Source organism: Amblyomma mixtum, chromosome 3 (genome assembly GCF_055824585.1).
Source record: "Amblyomma mixtum isolate Tamu chromosome 3, ASM5582458v1, whole genome shotgun sequence".
NCBI lineage: Eukaryota > Metazoa > Arthropoda > Arachnida > Ixodida > Ixodidae > Amblyomma > Amblyomma mixtum.
In genome coordinates this window covers 350,508,459-350,529,402 of record NC_143014.1, presented here as the reverse complement: position 1 = coordinate 350,529,402, position 20,944 = coordinate 350,508,459, and the positions used below count along the sequence as shown (strand labels likewise).

Below are 20,944 nucleotides of genomic sequence, written 5' to 3'. Positions count from 1 at the left end.
AGCTGCCACTGCCGCCAAAATGCCGGATACGTTCAGATAGGCCTACAGAAGATGCACTCCCAAGATGTCGCCGTTGCCCCGCCGCGATGGCTCAGTGGTTGTGGCGCTCGACTGCTGACCCGAAAGATGTGGGTTCGATCCCACGTCCTAAGTTCGATAGAGATGAAATGCAAGACGCACTTGTACTCTGCGATGTACGTGTACACTTCGGAACCCCAAGAGGTCAAAATTTACGGAGCAATTCACTACGGCAGCTCTCGTAGCCTGCGTTTCTTTGGGACGTTAAACTCCCATAAACCAAAACCAAACCTGATGTCGCATTTGGTGGCCCGCCGGCTGTGGTTGGCGACAAGGCGGTCCTCGATCTTTCTTGTTCGGGACTGCGCGTCAGGTTGCAGAAAACTTTCGCAGAACACTTGTGGAACGTCCCGAACACAAAAAGAACGACGGCAATAGACCAGAAATACCGAGAGGCAAGGCACCTGAAAGTGCACAGAAGACGTTTCGTCAATCTGGGTGATGCCAACTGTTGCTGCCGCCGTACTATGGGCTTAAACACATCAACGCCGTCGCGTCCTATGCTTAAGGCGAAGTTTAAGTGTCCCCACCAATTTTGTTGTTCTTGTGACCGTGACGGGGGCTCTTCTTGGCTTTCTAGGGTCACGGCTTTTCAGGGTATTCCTTTCGCCAGTTGTTGTTTCGTTTTTTTACACCTTTTCTTTCTGCTTCATCCACACCCCTTCTCTGCCCTTTCGTGGGCGGGACTGCTAAGAAACTAGCCTAATCATGGCTTTCTTCCAGTCTTTGGTCCTCCTCCTCTCAGCTTCTTCGGCTGCGCGTGTTTTCGGTCTTGCAGCGTTGTGCTCACTCTTCGTCCCTCGTGCCTTCATGCAGCTCTAGGGCGGGGTACTTAGGGGAGTTTTACATTGGCAGGCCTTTCAGGAGACGAGCTACTCATGCGATATTTCGCCCACTGCTTTTTTTAATGCGGTAACATCTGAGTTGTCGTCACACAAATTCTCCTTCGTTGACCGTGACGAAATTTACTGATTAGTATAGAGAGAGGCCACGCCACCTTGTGACGTCATGATAACTAGCCTTCCACGGCAGGTGTAAACCTGGCCACCAAATAGTGGGCAAGCTGTCCACCTTGGCAGGTGGTAATTAAATTAATCATTGTCGAGAGAGGTCACGTGACCTTGTGACGTCACGAGAACATGGGTTGTGAGCAACACGTTGTGAGCAAGATATTGCCTAGACAGCGACCCAGATAGACAATCTAAATCAAAAATTAGCAAAAGATGTGACATATGCAAATATCGACAGCGTCGCAGCGGAGAGGGTATCTGATTCTGCAGCCAGCGGTACGAATTTGGCACTAGAGTTGAGGTTTCTGCCTAGTCTAGCTGCATTCATCCCCAAATCAGTCGTATTTTTCGGCTGATGGACCAAAAATTTTAAAGAAACGGACGCAAACACACTCAGAAATCGCGACAGAAGCTGTCACATGTGAAATGTAATGCTATGGCATGTCACTCTTAGGTGACTTAACCGTCCCCACAGTTTTAACAAGGCAGCGTTAAGGCTCCCGTTGTGTACAAAATGCGTCGTCGGCTTTGTCACCGAAAAGCAGGGATCCACCTGCCACCTAGTCACGTGAACTACGTGACGTCATAAAAACGGGATCTATGTGGCATGTTGCCACCTACCACAATGATCCGGTTTTCATGGCGTCACTTTGTTCACAGGAAACCTGCCCATTGGACTGCAACCAATCTACCCAAAATGGCAAGCCGTGAGTTGAAATGGTCGGCAGAGACACTTGAGACTGCTTGCGTGTCAGACGGCAAAATCTCGCCAGCTCGCTGGGTGAACGCATCGTTCACTGTGCATAGCACGCGATCAGACACACCCGCCTGGCCTCAACTTTCCTTGCTGGGAACTAACGGGGCAGAGGGAATAGCACCGCCACGCAGCCGGCAACGTCTTACCTCTACATGGCTGTTGAAAGCCGCCACCGCGGCGCCGTGCATCCCCTCTGCTCCACGCGTTGCGGCGTTATATAGCCCGATGCCACGATGTTTGGAATTCTGCCTCTAAGCCGTCATCGCGAAGCCTAACTCGGTGACCGCAGTCGCCGTCCTACCGCGGTCCACGCCTCCCTCCCCCACCAGCTGCTGCATCAGATGCCTTGGGATAGCGGACGCTCTGCATGAGGACGCCGTCTTCCATGGGTACCATCGTTTGTTATCACACCCCCACACACACGGGTTTTCGCTCAGGGGGGCTGAATGTATGACTGTGCGCGAACAGTTACTCGGGATGAGCAACGTAAGTCTCACGGGCCCCAGCGGTGCTTGTGTTTGCAACAGCCACCTGCAGGGGCAGTGGGACATCGTTTAATCGCTGCATCGCTGCGGCAGGGGTGGAATGAGCTCTCTCCACTATCAATGAGTGTAAAGTGAAGAATGACCTTGTCTATGAACTAAAACCCAATGCCTCTAAAGCGACCCATTAACTCTGTCGTGTCATGCCTTTAAGGCAGACCTTAACTGTCTCCTCATGTTTTTTTTTGTTGCTCTTGTCCGTTCCCACCCAATTTTCAGCATTTATTTTGTCCCCTCCTCCGTCGTGCCCCTCGTGCTAGGAAACAAATGTTGAGTTGAAAGTCAGCGCTCCTCTTCGTCCTGTCGCTGCCGCGATACATCTCTTCGCGTTGCTTTCGAGATCTAGATTTAGCGCTTACGCGCGGGGGTCCTTTGGATTGTCTTTCTTTACTTGCGAGAACACGGCAGCAAGAAAAATGTGAGCAGAGCTTATTCCCTGTAGGCAGTCAGTGCGGGCAACGTGTGAAAGGCTAGCGCGATGTATGTGGCCGGAATGCGATTGCGGCCGCTGTCAGGTACTACTATTGCGGTGACGGCGCCCCGAAGGTGCGCGTCCGAACCCCATTCGCGTTGGCGACATCGTAGCCGTTGTTGCGACTATTAATGTGGCACGATTAGAGCCCTCCTCACGTGTAAAGGCAACCGCGGTGGCTCAGTGCTTATGGTACTTGCTGTCTGGCCCAAAACACACGGGCTTGATTTCGACCGTGGCGGTCGCATTTCGGTGGAGGCGAAATGCTCGAGAGCCGTGTACTGTGTGATATTCGTGCACGTTAAAGACCCCAGTTGATCGAAATTACCCGGATGCCTCCACTACGGCATATTCCATAGCCTCTGTCGTTCTGAGACGTTAAACCCCTTAAACCAACAAAAACCGACCAATCATAACGGAAGAAACTTGGCGCTGTGGTCTGTTAGAAAATGCTGAAAAAACTCGGCATTGTGGTCAGTCATAAAATTCGTCGACTGGTTCAATTAGTACACGGTTATGATGTCACCACATGACGTCACGTCGCGCCAGTCATCTCTGTGCAATCCTCCCTTTCCGACTGCAACACAGCAAACGGAAGCCTAATGAGGTTAAAGACCCCTTCGTCTATCATAAAATTCGTTGATTGGTCGAGTCATCAGGTCACGTGACGTGCCACTTTCGACCTCCACACTCCCGCTCCCATCCACTGTCAGTTCGGATCTTCGAGATTTGCTGACCACAGGCTCGCTCCAGTAATGTCCAGTACTCCACGGGGAGTCGAAGGGCTGGGAGCTAGTTGCGGCCAGGAAACAGGGGGAGGTTTGTGTCTCTGTTCGTAAGCCTGTATGCAACTCTTGTGCAGTCGCCTCTAATTGGCTATTTAGAGCGTTACAAGAACTTTCGATGGGCTTTCCACGGCCCCGATTCCCTGGTGCAGTTCATTTTATACGCTGCCATGAACAGTTGCTGACTGACCGGGCTCTTTGCAGTGATCAGCTACAGCATGTCAGTAGTTACTCTGTTATTCATGCGGCTATTCTTGCCTACTAATAACTTCGGTGTGCGAAGCATAAATGAACCTCGGCTCGGAACAGACGAGACCGGACACAATGAAGAATAGCTTCCGCCAAGTGTGACTCAGTATCATCGGCACACATCGGCAATAAAGAAGAATTATTCGAATGTTAATGAACAGCGTGTAATTTTGGCAGGGCTGAAAATAAAGACAAATGAGGAGGGGGGCTGTCCTCGTGTCGGTCAAAAGTACGTGCTTTTGTTTTTTAAATTGTATACCAACTCGGTCCAACATCAATTCTAATATTAAAACTGCTGATTGTGAGACATCCGTTGAAGACGGGCCACAGAATTGTATGAAATAAGGGTGACAGAAAGGGAAGGCCGTTGATTTAATAGTGAGCGTGAGGGCAGAAAGGCAGAAATGAGGGCATTCGCCCATCTCTGGTCGGAACTAAGCGTCAGTGCAAAGCATAGAATGCCAGGTAGGGTCGGTATATCAGAGCTTTTCTTCTCATATCCGGGGATCGAAATGGTGACCATTCGTATGTCGCTCAAACAGGCACCCTTATATGATGAAGAACTTATAAAAGTCATAATCGTAATCGTCATTGGCCTCGGATGGAAAGTAAAAGCTGGAGGGCACACTCAAGCTCAGCATTAAGTGCCAACTCCAAGGGCCCTTTCTGGTCGTAGGCGCCCAGCGTCGGCGCTCTTGGCGTACGCCGCAACGGGCGTCCAAAAGAGTCATCCATCTCCATGACCGTGGTGCTGGCTCGCGCCCCTCTCGACACGACGGAAACAAATTCAAGCCATGAAGAAGAGGGGGCGGGCGAGCTGAAAGGACGACTTAAGCCGCGAAGAAAGTGGGGGAAACGAGAGAGAGTTTGAAATCATGAAGAAAAAAGTCACCGAGAGCCCCACGGTCCTCTGATATTTGTAACCTGAACCCCGTTTCCAATGCGTCCGCCAGCGCCCGTGCGTCGGCGCAAATATCTAACACGGACAGATATCGGTGCCTCGCCGAGACTCGCTGGCGTCTCCTGCAGTGCGCATGCGCAGAGCGGTTCTGGCGTACGCTAAGAGCGCCGACGCTGGGCGCGTACGCCCAGCAACGGCCCTTGGAGTTGGCGCTTTAAGGGTATGACGCGATAGCGTATTCGGCTTACTCCTGTACATGCAGAAGTTCATTCTCTACATCCATAGATCCCTAGGAGACCTCATACCCCTCCTGACGCAGTGGTGGAGCGCTTACGCGATGCGCCACTGCCCAGAGAGACAGAGAGAGAGAAAGGTTTAATGTGTATAATGGTTGCGTGGGCCCTCACTCCAGGAGCCCATTGGCTTTAGATCTGTTCAATAGAGAAAGCTGGGTGAGCTGGACAGCACCGCCTCCCAGTCTTCAGTTTGTGGGCTATTGATTCCTGGCATAGCTTGGTTTTCTGGCATGCCCGTACCATATAGTTTAAGTTAGCGACGTCAGCTCAGAACGCGCAATGTGGATTGTGCGAATTCAGAAAGATATACCTGAATTTGACAGGTTTATATAAGCATTCGATTTCAATTTCCTTAGAATGACCCATTTGAATTTAACCGCCACGGAGCGACCTGAGGAACACTTGATAATGAAATCGGGTTTCTTGTTGGATTGATGGTTCGGCCTCGCAAAGATTCATATTACTCGACAGCACGAAAATTGGGTTTGCTATTTATTTACACGTAAATAAACAAGAAGAAACGTCAAACGAGCAAGGAGATAAGTATTTACAGCATGACTGAAGCATTGGTTACAAGAAATCGGCGCCCGCTTAACCCAGACAGAGCACTTATATTTTAGGCCAGAGACAGCAACCAACAATCAATCAGGCGACACTTCTCACCAATCGATGGTTAGGGAAAGGAAGGTAATGTTTCCGCCAGGTAATCAAAGTCTGGGGAAAGGATATCAGCTAACCAAATACTTTGGAGAGCAGGGGTTCCGAAGCACACATACAAACAGCAGTGGATTCACTGCATTCCGATCCTCTGCCTTCCTCTACGTTTCCTTTTCCGCGCACGTGCATACGGGACACGTATCCCTCGGCCACAATCACTAAAGTTTCTTTATAAAAAAAGAAAGCTGTCGCGGAGGGGTCAAGCGCCCAGTGGCACCTACAGCCTAACCAGGGGCCTCTTCTGAGAACCCAAAGCTAAAACGACCCATTGGCGCCGCATCGCGTACCAATCGGCCAACGTACACCTGCTTCCTCACAATAAGTTATGTACAGGCGCCGTCAAAAGTCAATGGAAGGCAATATTTACGAAAAAATTTAATCATTTGCTCCCCAATTCATGCATCCTTGAATACATATGTGCAGCCTAATTGTGATTTTGCGATTTTCACTGCGCACCAACAAGCAAGGGCCAATATGCTTTAGATTTAAAGAAATTAAATTTTTTTTGACAAAGTCGCCTTCCATTTATTTTTGACTGCGAGTGTACATGAGCAGAGCAAGTGACTGCCACGTATGGAAACGAGAAGACGTAAACAAAATACCCACTGGCCACAACAATGACGACTGCAGGCATTCAAACACTGAACACTGCACAAAGCTTCTTATGGAAAGAAATCTGTGGTAGGTAGCCAAGATGGCGACGGAACGATCGCTCTGGCGGCGGTGCCGCCGGTAACAATAGAGCCGCCACCGAGCCTCCGTCGTGCGTCCGCGCTTCCACAATTTTGGTAACCCTTCGTCCGGGGACAGGTGCACATCTCAAAGTCGCTACCTCGCGCCGTACACTCTGGGCTGGAGAGTGAATGGCGCATCAGAAAGTTCAACGAACTTCACACTCCCCCCCAAACCAAGAATGTCACATGGACACTTGCTGTCAGTGTCGGATTTCAGTTCAGCCGCGGTGTCCGAAAACAAAACTACACACACACGGACACGTATGTCCGGCTGTCCAACCGGTTCACCAACACGCACGCATAGCGGTTAGTTCAATCCGCACAAACGAGGCCAGAAACCTGTCTGCACTTTCCAGAATCCACCATGTCAGATCGGTGCCCCAAACTGGCAGAAATAACTTCTAGCCGCCTACATATCGAAAGAGAACATCATGTTTCTGTTGAGCTTTGTCCACAAGATCGGACCATAATTCCGAATTATCCGGCACAGTGCCGGTTGCAAAGGCTGCCGACGCTATCGGATCAGTAGAGCTCACCGGCTCCACACAAGCTACGAAGATTGCTGCTCCTATCCCGTCTGCTTTGGCCCCTTTGATCGCCATATTAGGGTTACGCCTCTCAACGGTTACCTCACGTGCAGTTTTAGATCTAGTTTCAGGTAGCGCTAGCTCTTTGCAGAGCTGCCCGCCGACATTCCTTTGAAAGAAAATCATGCCGTCAAGTATTTTTTTCTCATGGTTGCCTTCATCATCTTGCTTGCTCACTTCATGTAATGAAACATACGGTCTCTCCTCTGCGCTGATACCCAAAGGAATAAAAGCATTATCCAAATTCCCGAGTTCTCTACCTGCCGCGAAATCCATTGTACCCCTGTTAGCTCACAATCTGCTCGAACAACTTTTGCACCTTCCGGAACTGCCTGAAGCTGTACTGGGGCCTCAGGTTTGTCTAGAACAGGTTCGTGGGAAATTTTGAAATTCTCTCCAAATTCAGCTCTCTCTATTTCTTCATGTGGCCGCTATCTCTGTGGCTGCTCTAGCAGCGAGAGCCTTTCAGATGTAATCAACTTGCCTACATCTTCAGGCAGATCTGTTGTCCCGGCGCATAATGAGAGCACCGGCTGGCTTCATCACTTAATCTTTGACAGCTAGTTCGCCATCGCCTGCAAAGAGTGTTCCCGCTATCTGATCCTGCTTCTCCGTGTCCTCGACCCTTACTGCTACCTCGGAGTTAGCGCCGACCGGTTCTGGCACGGTGCTGAACTCTTTTTCGCGAGAAATCCTCATGTACCTCCTCGTTATGCTCTATCTTTGGTTGATCTGGCAGCAAGTTCTTCACGGGCGTGAGTAACACCCCTATGCCCTCAGCCATCCCTTCTGGTATGGCACACAGGGTAAGGCCCTGCTGGCTAACTGCTGCAGCTTCCACAGCTGCAGCTATCGGCGCGCAGGACAGATCAGCTTCTGCTGCCTGGAGAACCACATCTCCCCGTTTTGTTTCATCGGAGCACTCACCCCAAGAAAGTGACTGAATCGGTTCTCCTCTTAACGTTATTTCGGTCCCTGAATCCGCACAGGCTTCAGAACTCTGATCTTTGCTATCGAATCGATGTATTCCTGGTCCTCCACCTTGTCTGGTTCACTGATCTTATTAACAATCGTCTCCGATTGGGAACCCAGCTTATCAAGCACCAGCATCTCCACATGAGCTACTAGTCTGCACTCATCTCTCCTCACAGCGGGAATATTTTGTTCTCCCTCCGAGTTCGGACACTCCATCATTGAATTCCCACATTTCATGCAGTGAAAACATTGAACTGCCACAAATAACGTCTCGCTATCAGCTTTCGTTCCCTGGTTTAGTGTCAACTGCATCTGTGCAAGCTTTATCTTTTCCCGTTCAATTACGTGTTTGATATTCTTAATTTCAAGCAGCTTTTCTGCCTCCTCAATTTCCACACGTCACAGCATGCCCTCCCGATCATACCGCAAGGCAGCCAAGTCCGTTTTTTTTGTTATCATTTCTAGCACGTAAACGCTACACCAACATGGTGAATTCGGAGAAAGCCTCGCTGGTCGCTGTCCACTGCCACGGTGATCTCGTCGTCCTGAGTGACAAAAGCAGGCTCCTTGATGCGGATGATTTGAGCCCTGGCTCTCTCAGCATCTCACCGACTAGAACTTGCTTGACTTGGTCGCCTGGTTCTTGCTCTGAACCTTTCGATGTGGACGCCTGGTTCCTTTCAGCAGCTTGCTGTCTCGAACCCTCGACGGCTTGTCTTCGCCCGGCTCCTGAGCTCCTCGCTGACTTGAGCCTCGGACGTCCCCTCTAAATCGATCAGTGCTCTTGAAGCTTCTCGACGTCTTTTCCTCGGCGCAGCTTCAGGTTTTCTCCTTTAGGACGAACTGCCCTGTACCTTGTCCAGCGACTTGTTCCTCTCACTTTCCGTCAAATGCCTCGAGTAGAAAGACGTTGCGATCCTGTCGCGACTGCGCCAGTTTAGTTTCCCCTTCACGTGGCGACCTGAGGAAAAACATGATGACGAAATCGGGTTCCATGATGGATTGATGGTTCGGCCCCGCAAACATTCACATTACTCGGCAGCAGGAAAAGAAGGTTAGCTAATTATTTACACATAAATACACAAAAAGAAATGAGGAAGGAGAAAACTATTTACAGCATGGCTGAACCGTTGATTAGACGAAATCAGCCCCCGCTTAACCCAGAGCTCTAAGATCTAAGCACTCTGCCTCCGCTCTTGATGGGGACAGCAACCAATAATCAATCAGGCGACACTTCTCATCAATCCATGGTTAGGGAAAGGAAAGTAAAGTTTTCTTCAGCTAATCAAAGACTGGGGAAAGGATATCAGCTAACCAAATACTTGCGAAAAGAGGGGTTCCGAGCACACATACAAACAGCACTGGATTCACTGCATTCCGAAGCTCTGCATTCCTCTGTTTCCTTTTCCGCGCATGTGCATACGGGACACACGTATGCCTCGGCAACAATCACTCAAGTTTCTTTATACAAAGAGAAAGCTGTCGCTCAGGGGTCAAGGGCCCAGTGGCACCTACAGCCTAACCAGGGGCCTCTTCTGAGTACCCAAAGCTCAAACGACCCATTGGCGCCGCATCGTGTACCAGACGGCCAACGTACACCTGCGTCCTCACAGTAAGCTATGTACATGAGCAGAGCGATTGACTGCCACGTATGGAAACGAGAAGACGCAAAAAAAACATCCACTGGCCACAACAATGACGACTGCAGGCATTCAAACACTGAATACTGCACAAAGCGTTGCATGCTTTGAAGGCAAGATGGAGACTGATAGAGACGTATGGAGACGGATGGAAGGCAAGATGGAGACGGAACGAGCGCTCTGGTGACGGTGCCGCCGGCAACATTAGAGCAGCCGCCGCCCCTGTGTAGTGCGTCCGCGGTCCCACGAATTTGGTAACCCTTCGACCGGGGACAGGTGCACATGTCAAAGTCGCTACCTCGCGCCGTACACTCCGTGCTGGAGACTGAATGGCGCATCAATGAGTTCAGCGAAAGTCATAGAGCCCTTGCTTTCTCCTTACATTGTTGCGTAGTTCGGCGTATACTTTCTTCTTTAAGCTCAAGTGTTGGAGTAAATCCTTATATGTTAATATCGGTTCTGAATAATTTTTAGAGCGCAGCTCTTTGGCGTCCGTTCCTGGGTTTCGCGTCGTCGTCGGCGTTGTCGTCGGCCTCGTAACCAGCTCCGCCCCCGTTTCATCCCCCCAGCGCTAGCAGCGACCGACTGATACCGCTGGATGCCGCTGACGCCGCTAGAGAGTCAAGATAACGTGACTGCATAGAACACCGTCGCCGCCATGCAGAAAGAGGAGGAAAGGGTCCCCCCCCCCTGTTCGTGTGTGGCGGATAGGGTGCCCTTCAGTTGCTTACGCTCCGGTTATTTCATGTAGGCCCCGGCACGTCGACGAATACGTGACCACCTTCCCACGGCTAGACCTGGTTTTTAGCGCTGCGGAAGCGAGGGTATCATATTGTTTGTGTCGGCATCGGCGGCGTTGTCCCTGAAACCAACTCCGCAGCTGGGGCTGACTCACTATCGAAAAGGTGAAACAGCTTATTTGCTGCGCTCAAATTTCGCATTAGGAAGTAACGTAATCGTCGGTCATTTTTTCCTTGCTAGTGTTCGGGGACCCGGGGTAATGGCGCGCGGGACAGCAGCGTGTACGCCTTCGTTTATAACATCCGCAGAGTGTCCTCGAGTTCACATGACTACGGATTTAAAGTCTATCTTATTTAGGACTGAGTATTCTGTCTGCGTGTTTATCCATCCTTCCTCTGACATAGTTACGGCATGCAATTCAGGAGTGTGTATTTACACAGGAGGCCTTCCTAGAAAATATCGCCAAAGCAGTTGCCGCCTCCTCCCTCTTTACGATCCCCTGGCATCGAATTGATGCTTCATTAACTAATCTCTGTTTCGCAACCGTGCATGCTGTGGCTGATATTCTGCTGAACAGTCCTGTCCCGTTCACTTAAATTGCCTCTTCCAACCAGTCCCATGTTCTCATGGCGTTCGTCCTAGCCCTTCTAGTTTCCTTGTTAAAGTCGGGTTGCATATTGCTCGGAATGGGCTGCACCTCGATCTTGCTTCTGAGGAGGATTTCTAAGTTCTCTGTGTCCTCCGTATACCATATGCATGGGAGCCCTAGTCTATCGACTACGTCCCTTCCTGTCCTGCTTCCTGATGGCCGTATCCTCTGCGATATCGATTCGCCTTCTATAATTTCGTCTGCAGTGTTCTGAATGCCCATGTATATTATCCTTTCTATTCCTCGTTTACCTGGTTAACAGGTGCTCTTTTATATTATTTGAGTATTATTACATCCAATTTGTTCTTCTACTCTTCTTCCATTTCACATATGGTGCTGTGTAAGCAATCGTGGTCAAAATAAAAGCCTTTAATAATATTACGGTTTCTTTTTCGCTAAGTGAATGCTTATGGTTTCATATCCTACTAGGTATTCTCGGCCCTTCCTCAACTATTGCCCGCACTCGCATAATTACTTGCGCCGTAGAGGTCATCTTGCGGGGTGGCGCGGTGAGGGGATTGTATTCCGGGGCTGAGCCTCTTAAGCGGCGGCTTGATTTATGGACAGGTGTCGTGCCCAGGAGGTGTGGTTCAATTCAATTCAATTCATTTTAATTTATTTTTGCTGAAAAAAATACATCTTGCAGAGGTTACAAGGCTAAAAGCTGTTAGTAAAACAGCTTGACTGGGCTCATGAACCTCTATAATGTCAGTAGACGACGAGACGCACATAACTGGGTGATTGTGATTTGACAAAAATATTTAAGCGACATGAAATTGTGAAGAGATATTAGTAACAAGCTTAACATGAGTACATAAGTCAATTTATACAGCCACACCAGGTACAAACTTGAAGACAAGCCACAAATTGAACACTCAGTATGCTTGGGTGATAATAACAGTTTACAGAGGTACGTACAACCTAGCAATAAACAAAGTATGTTTTAAGCTCATTTAGGGTAACATTAGCTAAGGAAAGGTATTTGTTAAGAATAGATGGTAAGTTATGTTCTATTGCTTGTAGTTTATAATTATTTCGAAAGTATGGTATAAACCGGCGGTCGATGTTGCGAGTGGAGATTTGGCTTGATGGGGATCTTAAATGTGCAGTATTTAATAAAAAATCCCTAAAGGCAGGAGAAGAATGGTAAAACGAGCGCAGAATTCGAAAGACAAACATGTTGCCGAACTTAGTTTAGACACCACTCTACCGGCGCCCCCGTGCTGTCTCTCTTCGACCTTTGTCGCGCGCCGGACTTCGTCCTCTTCTGCTCGGTGCTAGGGTCGGCCGGCTGCGCTCTGCCCAGTGTGCTCGCCAGGTACTGTTCTGCCAGGGATAGAACGTTCTACCGTCGTCCGTGACATTTTGGTGCTGGGTACGATACATGTACGAAGAGGTCCCAGGAACCTCCAGCGCTCCGTCACACCCCCTGGTCACGACACCTGTCATCAAGTCAAGCCGCCGCTTGAAAGGTTTAGCCCCCGAGTACAATCCCCTCACCGCGCCATCCCGCACGATGACCTCTACGGTGGCCAGCCAGACCTTCCAGCAATCTGTGAGTTCGCCACCGCTGCTTCTTCATACGATTCGTACGCCCGCGTCGTTTCATGGTGACAAGTTTGAGGATGTGGAGGACTGGTTGGACGGGTATGACAGGGTCGCTGAATTTAATCTGTGGGACGAGGACCGCAAGCCTCGGAACGTCTACTTTGCCCTCCAAGACGCTGCCAAGACGTGGTTCGAAAACCACGAGTCCGCCATCCACACCTGGCAAGACTTCCGGCGGCAGTTGCTGGATACGTTCAGCAGCAACGAACGCAGGTAGCTTGCTGAATTGGCCCTGCAATCGAGAGCGCAGCAGCCAAACGAGACCGTGGCGATGTTGGTGGAGGACATTACCCGGCTTTTCACCCGCGCTGATCCTTCGATGTCGGAAGCCAAGAAGGTGCGCCATTTGATGCGGGGAGTGAAGGAGCAATTGTTCGCTGGGCTCGTGCGCGATTCCCCGGCTACAGTCGCCGATTTTGCAAAGGAAGCGGCAGGCATGGAGCGCGCCCTGCAACAGCAGTTTGCGCACTACGGCCGTCCACCAAACATCACTGCTGTGGAGTGCCACATGCCGAGGCCCGGGGATGAGAACACCTCCCTCCGAGAGCTCATCAGGAGCATCGTTCGCGAAGAGCTGCAGAAGCTTCGCTCTGTGGAGCAGCCTCCTAGTGTCACCGCCATCTCGGATGCTGTCCGTGACGAGATACGCCGCACGGTGCAGCCCATTCCACCTCCCCAACCGCCAGCGCCCTATGTGATGACAGACAGCGAGGCATTGCGAAGTCCTGCGCCACCACCGCCGGCGTTCTACTCTCCTGCCCCTACCGCGCCGTCCCACCGAATCCCGTATACGACAGCGCTGCCAGACGACAGCCCACCCGTCACGAAGGCAAACATGTGGCGCACGCCGAACAACAGGCCCCTGTGCTTCCACTGCGGCGAAGCAGGCCACATCCGTCGCCACTGCCCGTACCGCCGGATTGGCCTGCGCGGCTTTTCGCCAGACGCACCCCTGCCACGCTATGGTGAACGACCCCGCGAGATCGATCAGTACCTAGCGGCCAACGTCCCACCTGCACCCACTGCCCAACGTCAGTCCAGGTCACCGTCGCCTCGACGGTTTTCTTCACCAGTCCGCCAGTCCTACGTCCGGCAGTCCTCCAGCCCGCGCCGGGAAAACTGAGGTCTGCGACCCCCGGAGGTAGGGCCGCCGTCACCGGACATAATGACGAACATCCTCCACTCACTCACGTTAGCATGCGACCCGACCTCCGATCCCACGCCGCGACGACCTTTCGACGCCCAGAGACGCCTTCGCTTGACGCTTCAATTCGACAATCTGAACGACCCTTAAGTCCGACGACTTTTCGCCGAACAGAGACCCCTCTGTTTGACGCCCCAACTCGACCGCGAGAACGATCCCCTAGTCCGACCTCCCCCACACAGCGTTTTCCTGAAGGTGACCAAGCTTCGGCTGAAATTCCGATCATCGTTGATGGCCGCCGCGTGACTGCTCTCGTAGATACCGGCGCCGATTTCTCCGTCATGAGTCGTGGTCTGACGCTTGTCCTGAGGAAAGTACTGACACCTTGGCCTGGAACGCACATCCGGACAGCTGGAGGCCATCTGGTGACACCGCTTGGGGTCTGCACCGGTATAATGGAGATTCATTGTGTAACCTTCACTGCCTGCTTCACTGTGTTGGCTCATTGCTCGAAGGACCTCATCCTCGGGTTTGACTTTCTTCGGGAACACGGTGCGATAATCAACCTCCGCGAACTTGTCGTGACGTTCTAACCTCAATGTGCCATAGCCGACAGCAGTGAGCCCGACATGCCTGTTTTTCGCGTGTGTGATGACAATGTCACGCTACCACCACGCTCCAGGTTGTTTATTACGGTGGAATGCTCCAACCCACGCACGCCTAACGGGGTTGCGGAGGTAACCTGTGGTTACTGCTGAGTCAACAAGTCTGCGTTGCGCGGGGTGTTACTTCCCTCCGCGGAATGCGAACGCAGCTTTTTGTTGCCAACTTTAGCGCCGAATACCACCACTTGCCGCAAGCGACAGCCATAGCCTATTTCGATGAAATTAGTGACTCAGTCTCCCACTGCGCCTTGTCCCTCAACGATACCCATGCATCGACGTCTGACGCCCCCGTTATGACTGACGTGATCCCCGACCTAACCGCCGATCAGAAACACCGCCCCCACAGGATCCTCGACTCTTTTCGTGACTGCTTTGCGACCACTTCTAATGTTCGGCAAACATCGGTCGCTCAACACCGCATTGTAGTGGATGAAGGCGAGAGGCCTATAAAGCACCACCGCTATGGAGTGTCTGCGAAAGAACGGGAAGTGATTCGGAAGCAGGTTGAGGAAATGCTCCGCGACGAGGTTATCCAGCCGTCAACAAGCCCGTGGGCTTCGCCCGTTGTGCTGGTCGCCAAGAAGGATGGCACTCTCCGATTCTGCGTCGACTATCATCGCCTCAACAAGATTACTAAAAAGGACGTTTATCCGTTGCCCCGAATTGATGACTCGTTCGATCGCCTGCGTCGTGCCCGATACTTTTCCTCTCTTGGTCTACGCAGTGGATACTGGCAGATCGAAGTCGATGAACGTGACCGTGAAAAGACCGCGTTCATAACCCCCGACGGTTTGTACGAGTTCAAGGTGCTCCCCTTTGGCCTGTGTACCGCTCCTGCCACCTTTCAAAGGATGATGGACACTGTCCTGGTTGGCCTCAAATGGCAGTCGTGTCTCGTCTATCTTGATGATGTGGTTATTTTCGCTGCGACCTAAGAAGAACATCTCAAACGCTTGAGTGCAGTATTGACGGCAATCCGATCAGCCGGTCAGTCTCAAAAACCCGAAAAATGCCACTTCGCGTACCAACGGCTCAAATTTTTGGGCCATGTTGTGACACCTTTGGGCGTCAGCCCCGACCCCGACAAGACGGCCGCTGTAGCTGCGTTTCCGACTCCCACTGATGAGCGAGCTGTGCGCCGGTTTCTTGGCATCTGCCCATATTACAGACGCTTCGTGCAAGACTTCTCCAGGCTGGCTGAGCCTCTCACACGGCTGACAAAAGACGATGAGCCTTTCGTCTGGGCACAGGAACAGCAGGACGCCTTCGAAAAGCTCTGCAAACGCCCACAAACAGCGCCCATTCTTGCCCATTTTGACGAGGAGGCGGACACAGAACTTCACACCGATGCCAGCAACATTGGCCTCGGTGCAGTCCTCGTCCAGTGGCTAGATGGTGTTGAGCGCGTGATTGCATACGGAAGCCGCACGCTGTCTTGGTCCGTGGCGAATTACTCAACCACTGAAAAGGAGTGCCTAGCTGTTGTGTGGGCGATAACGAAGTTCCGGCCCTACTTGTATGGTCGCCCGTTTCGGGTCGTGAGTGACCACCACTCACTGTGTTGGCTCGCGAATCTTAAAGACCCCCTCGGGCCGGCTAGCTCGTTGGAGCGTTCGCTTGCAAGAATTTGATGTAACAGTTGTCTACAAGTCGGGCAACAAACACAGCGATGCAGACTGCTTGTCCCGTGCTCCTATCCCGTCCAGCTCTGATGACCTCGAAGATGACCCTCTATTTATTGGTGCTCTGACCACGTCCGCCCTCGCTCAACAACAGAGGGACGAGACGTAATTGCGGCTACTCATCGATTATCTTGAGGGTACCGCCTCGTTACGGCCTCGTCTATTCGCGCGTGGCTTGTCCTCGTTTTGCTTGCGAGATGGCGTCCTCTACAAACGAAATTACGGCCCGATGGACTCTGGTTACCTGCTCGTGGTTCCAACGGCGCTCCGCAAGGACGTTCTGCAGGCATGCCATGACGAGCTTCCTTCTGGCCACCTCAGATTTTCTCGAACGATGGCACAAGTTCGTCACCGTTATTACTGGCCCAGGCTTTCTGCGGCTGTCAAGCGTTATGTACGCACTTGCCGCGAGTGTCAACGTCGGAAGAAACCACCTTTCAAGCCGGCTGCCTTGATCCAACCCATTTCTACGCCGAGAATTCCTTTCCACCAAATCGGCATGGACTTACTGGGCCCATTTCCCACGTCTTCATTGGGTAACCGGTATGTTGTGGTTTCCACCGACTACCTCACCCTGCATTGTGAGACGAAAGCCCTTCCCGCGGCACTGCTACTGAAATTGCTGACTTTTTCATCATCAGCATAGTCCTCCGCCATGGCGCCCCTTATGTTGTTTTAACTGACCGAAGCACAGCGTTCACGTCCACGCTTACTCAGGAAGTTATGCGGCTCAGTGGCACAAGTCATCGTAAGACCACAGCTTACCATCCTCAAACCAACGGCTTAACCGAGCGCCTCAATAAGACTATTGCTGATATGATTTCTATGTACGTCGACGATGACCATAAAAACTGGGACGAAATACTTCCGTACGTCACGTTTTCCTACAATACTGCCCTTCAAGAGACGACGGGGTTCCCGCCATTTCGTTTGGTACACGGTCGGGAAGTCGTGACTATGTTGGACATGATGTTGTTGCCCGATATTGCGCACCCATCCGTTGCCGATGCTGATGCGTTCGTTCGCCATGCAGAGGCTGCCCGCCGGCTGGCTCGGCAACGAACCTGCATGCGACAAGAAGTCGATGCTCACCGCTACAACCTTCGTCATCGCGAAATCATTTTCCAGCCTGGCGATCAAGCGTGGGTTTGGAGCCCCATCCGTCTGCGCGGTCGCTCTGAGAAGCTTTTGCGCCGTTACTTCGGCCCCTACGAGGTACTCCGAAAACTCAGCGACGTGACGTATGAAGTGCGCCCGCAAGGGAGTGTTCGTTCTTCCAGACGCCTGCCGACATCCGAAATTGTGCACGTCGCAAGACTCAAGCAATACGCGTACCATGCCAGCTAGGACAACTCTCACCACGTTCAGTGCCTGGAACTCTGTCAACGCCCACACGTGGCTCCCCCTCACTTTCAGGCATCGAGTCGATGCCTTTCCAGGGGGGAGGGACAATGCCGCACTTAGTTTACACACCACTCTACCGGCGCCCCCGTGTGGTCTGTCTTCGCCCTTTGTCTCGCGCCGGACTTCGTCCTCTTCTGCTCGGTGCTAGGGTCGGCAGGCTGCGCTCTGCCCAGTGTGCTCGCCAGGTACTGTTCTGCCAGGGATAGAACATTCTACCGGCGTCCGTGACAGTATGCTAAAAGCGAACTACTTTGTAATTCTTAAAAGCAGTTCAAGTAAGAGAGAGATAAGGATCATTAGCGATATAGCGATTTTTCTTCTGCAGAATTTGTATTTTTGTTGTATTTGTTTTTGTAGTGGTCGCCCAAATGGAGTTGCAGTAATTGAAGACAGAACCGAAGAGAGCATGATAAACCTGAATTTTTATCTGAGTAGGGAGAAGCCATCGGCATCTTGATAGCACTCCTGCTATCGAAGAAAGCATTTTACATATATTATGTACATGCCAATCCCAACTGAGGTGGGTTGAAAATCTAACGCCAAAGATTTTGTGCTTATCTAAAACTTGAACTTCCTCACCTGCGTATTTAAGAACGTGTAGTAGTTGAGCTGGCCTACTTTTTGCACGGAAAATTATTACCATAGTCTTTGTAGGGTTTATTCGGAGACAATTAGAATAAGACCAATTCTGCAGTATCGTAAGCATTGCATTGCACTTTTGTGTTAGAATGTTCACATCAGGGCCAGAGATAAGTATACTGCTATCGTCGGCGTATATAATAAATTCCGCAGTATCATCAATCTGGACAATGTCATTTATGTAGACGTTAAAGAGTAGTGGGCCAAGAATGCTTGCTTGGGGGACACCACTTTCTATTGGTAAAAAAGAAGACTGATGACTCCCTATATAAACAGATGGTTGCCGATTATTCAAGTATGACTTCATGAGGTTAAGAGGTATCCCACGGACTCCATTTTGGGAAAGTTTGTTAGTTAAAACTTTATGGCTAAGGGAATCGAAAGCCTTGCTGAAATCAATAAAAAGTCCTCGAGTAAAAATTCCTGTTTCGATGTTTCGCAGTATAGTTTCCTTCAGTGTTAACAAAGCTGTTTTGGTTGACTTGTCTTTTCGAAAATCAAATTTAGCATCAGACAAGATTCCTTTCGTGCTAAAAAAATTCGATAGACCGGAAAAGATGACTTTTTCAAACCCCTTCGAAGAAACCGGAATCAAAGATATTGGTCTACAGTTTAATACTGGATCGCTGGAGGTTCCTGGTATCTCTTCGTTGTGTCATGTCCGTCCATGCGCAAGGCTCTAGCACCATCTGCAGTCTCTCTTCTTGGTGTTTAGTTAGACGGCGGGAGAGAGCACCCGGAATACGACGATGAGATCGCCACGCGTCTTGGGGTATCCATGGAAAGGCAAGCCCTGTCCCCCGAAGCGTCTCACTGTTCCAGACCTCACAGGTCCTTTCAAGCGCAGTGAGATCGTACCCGCTGTCAAGGTAGGTATGTCAATCCTCGAGCTCCACCGAGCCTGCCAGGGTGTTAGATAGGCGGTGTACTGGATGTCTGCTCCGTCCCTCTTGAACAGGGGGTGCTCCTTTACGCGAATCACGAAGGCAATAGCCGGAGGGGAGCCCGTTGACGTCCTTTCTCCTGGGCATGGGAAGACCAGCCTGGTCCCGGAAGGCACTCCAGGCTTCACGTTGAACCGGACGAGCTTCTCATCGCGCCTCACGATGTGGCCGTCCGGTGCCTCGATGTTCCAACCGATCTTCACCTTCTTCGAGCAGCCGTGGAAGACTTCCTCCAGGGTCACGAAAATTTCCCGCTCGACCACAGGAACCTGCTGCTCGCGTTGGTTGGAATTCCCGGTGGCAGATGACCTTGTTGACTGGCGAGAGTAGGCACTCTCCGTTGAGCCGTTTGCAGTGTGGCCAGACGAAGGCGCCGTTGAACGCGATTGGGAACCGGTAGGTGCGCCGCCGGAGGAGGAGCTGCCGGAGTGGTAGAACATCGCGGACCCACTGCCAAAACGATAGGTCGCCTGAAACGTTCCACAGTTGAAACCAGAGGTGTGCTGAAAACTCTCGCCGGCTCGGAACATACGCTTAAAGGCACTTCCAGGACCGAATGCCTGCTTAAATGCACCTCCAGGACCGAACGTTTGCTGGAATTTGCTGGCTTGCCCAAAAGTCTGTTGGAAAGTGCCGCTAGAACCGAACGTTTGCTGATAGGCGCTGGCAGGATCGCTACGTCCACGGAAGTTCCGGAAGAACTCATCTGACCTCCTTTGGTGGTCACCGCTGAAGCGATGACTGAAGGAGGATGTCTCCGGTCCGAAGTGACTGCCGCTGTTGGAAGAGAATCCGCTCCGGTAGCCGTCGCCGCCTGAGCTGTAGTAGGCCTCGCGCTTTTTTCGGTCAGTCAAGGCACCGTAAGCCTCGTTTATCTCCTTGAATTTCTCCTCCGCGTCGGGAGCCTTGTTCTTGTCGGGATGGTATCTGAGCGCCAGCCTCCGGAAGGCCCTTTTGATGTCCTCGTCGCCTGCGCTCCTGTCTACCCCGAGCACTTGGTAGTAGTCCTTGACCATGTTCCGCTCTCGTTCACTGGGCTCGGAAGCACAAGAGGTAGGCGGGAAGCGTGAAGAAGAGACGCCTCTTCTTCTTGGTTGGTTGGTTGGTTGGCCTCGAGTAGAATGGCACATACCCACTACGGGGGAGTGGCCAAGACACAGGCGGTGAACTGTTGAAATGATTAGGAGCTTTAGAGGAAAAGGAGAATTAATAGGGTATAGGCTGACAGATTGGACGACGCAACGAAAGGGGCCCTGTTAGCTGGGAGATCGAAGATGGGAGGACGGCATAATGTGCAGATTTGAATGCAACATCTGGAATGGTTCAATTTTGTATTGACTGAAAGAGAGGCAGAAAAAATAAAAAATAATAATAATAAATTAAAAGTTTGATAATCAGAAAAATGAAAACAAAAAGGGGAAAAATAAATAAATAAATAAATAAATAAAAGTAAAAAACAATTAGCATGGGAGTCGCTGTGTTTCTAAAAGAAATTTTTGAACTGCACAGCGCGCACTCCTGTTGCTTCGTCCAAGCGAAGTAGCGCCAAAGGAAAGAACAACCTCAGTGGACACAGGCAGACCCAGCTGATGAAACGGAATTTCTAATAGGCGCCTCCTCAAAGAAGAGAATCGGCGGCAGAACAGCAGGAAGTGATCCACTGTCTCAGGCTCGGCACAAAATGAGCACAGTGGAGAAACCGCCAGACCAGATCTGTGAAGGTAG

The 20,944-nt window shown here is 51.2% G+C and overlaps 1 protein-coding gene across 1 annotated transcript; it reads right to left on the bottom strand.

The window, feature by feature from the left end:
• Positions 1 to 18,990: 18,990 nt before the first annotated feature.
• Positions 18,991 to 20,235, bottom strand: LOC149356343 (dnaJ homolog subfamily B member 1-like). Its single transcript, XM_089576317.1, has one exon. It carries the CDS (start codon positions 20,233 to 20,235, stop codon positions 18,991 to 18,993), a length of 1,245 nt encoding a protein of 414 aa, XP_089432443.1.
• Between the last annotated feature and the right edge of the window lie 709 nt (positions 20,236 to 20,944).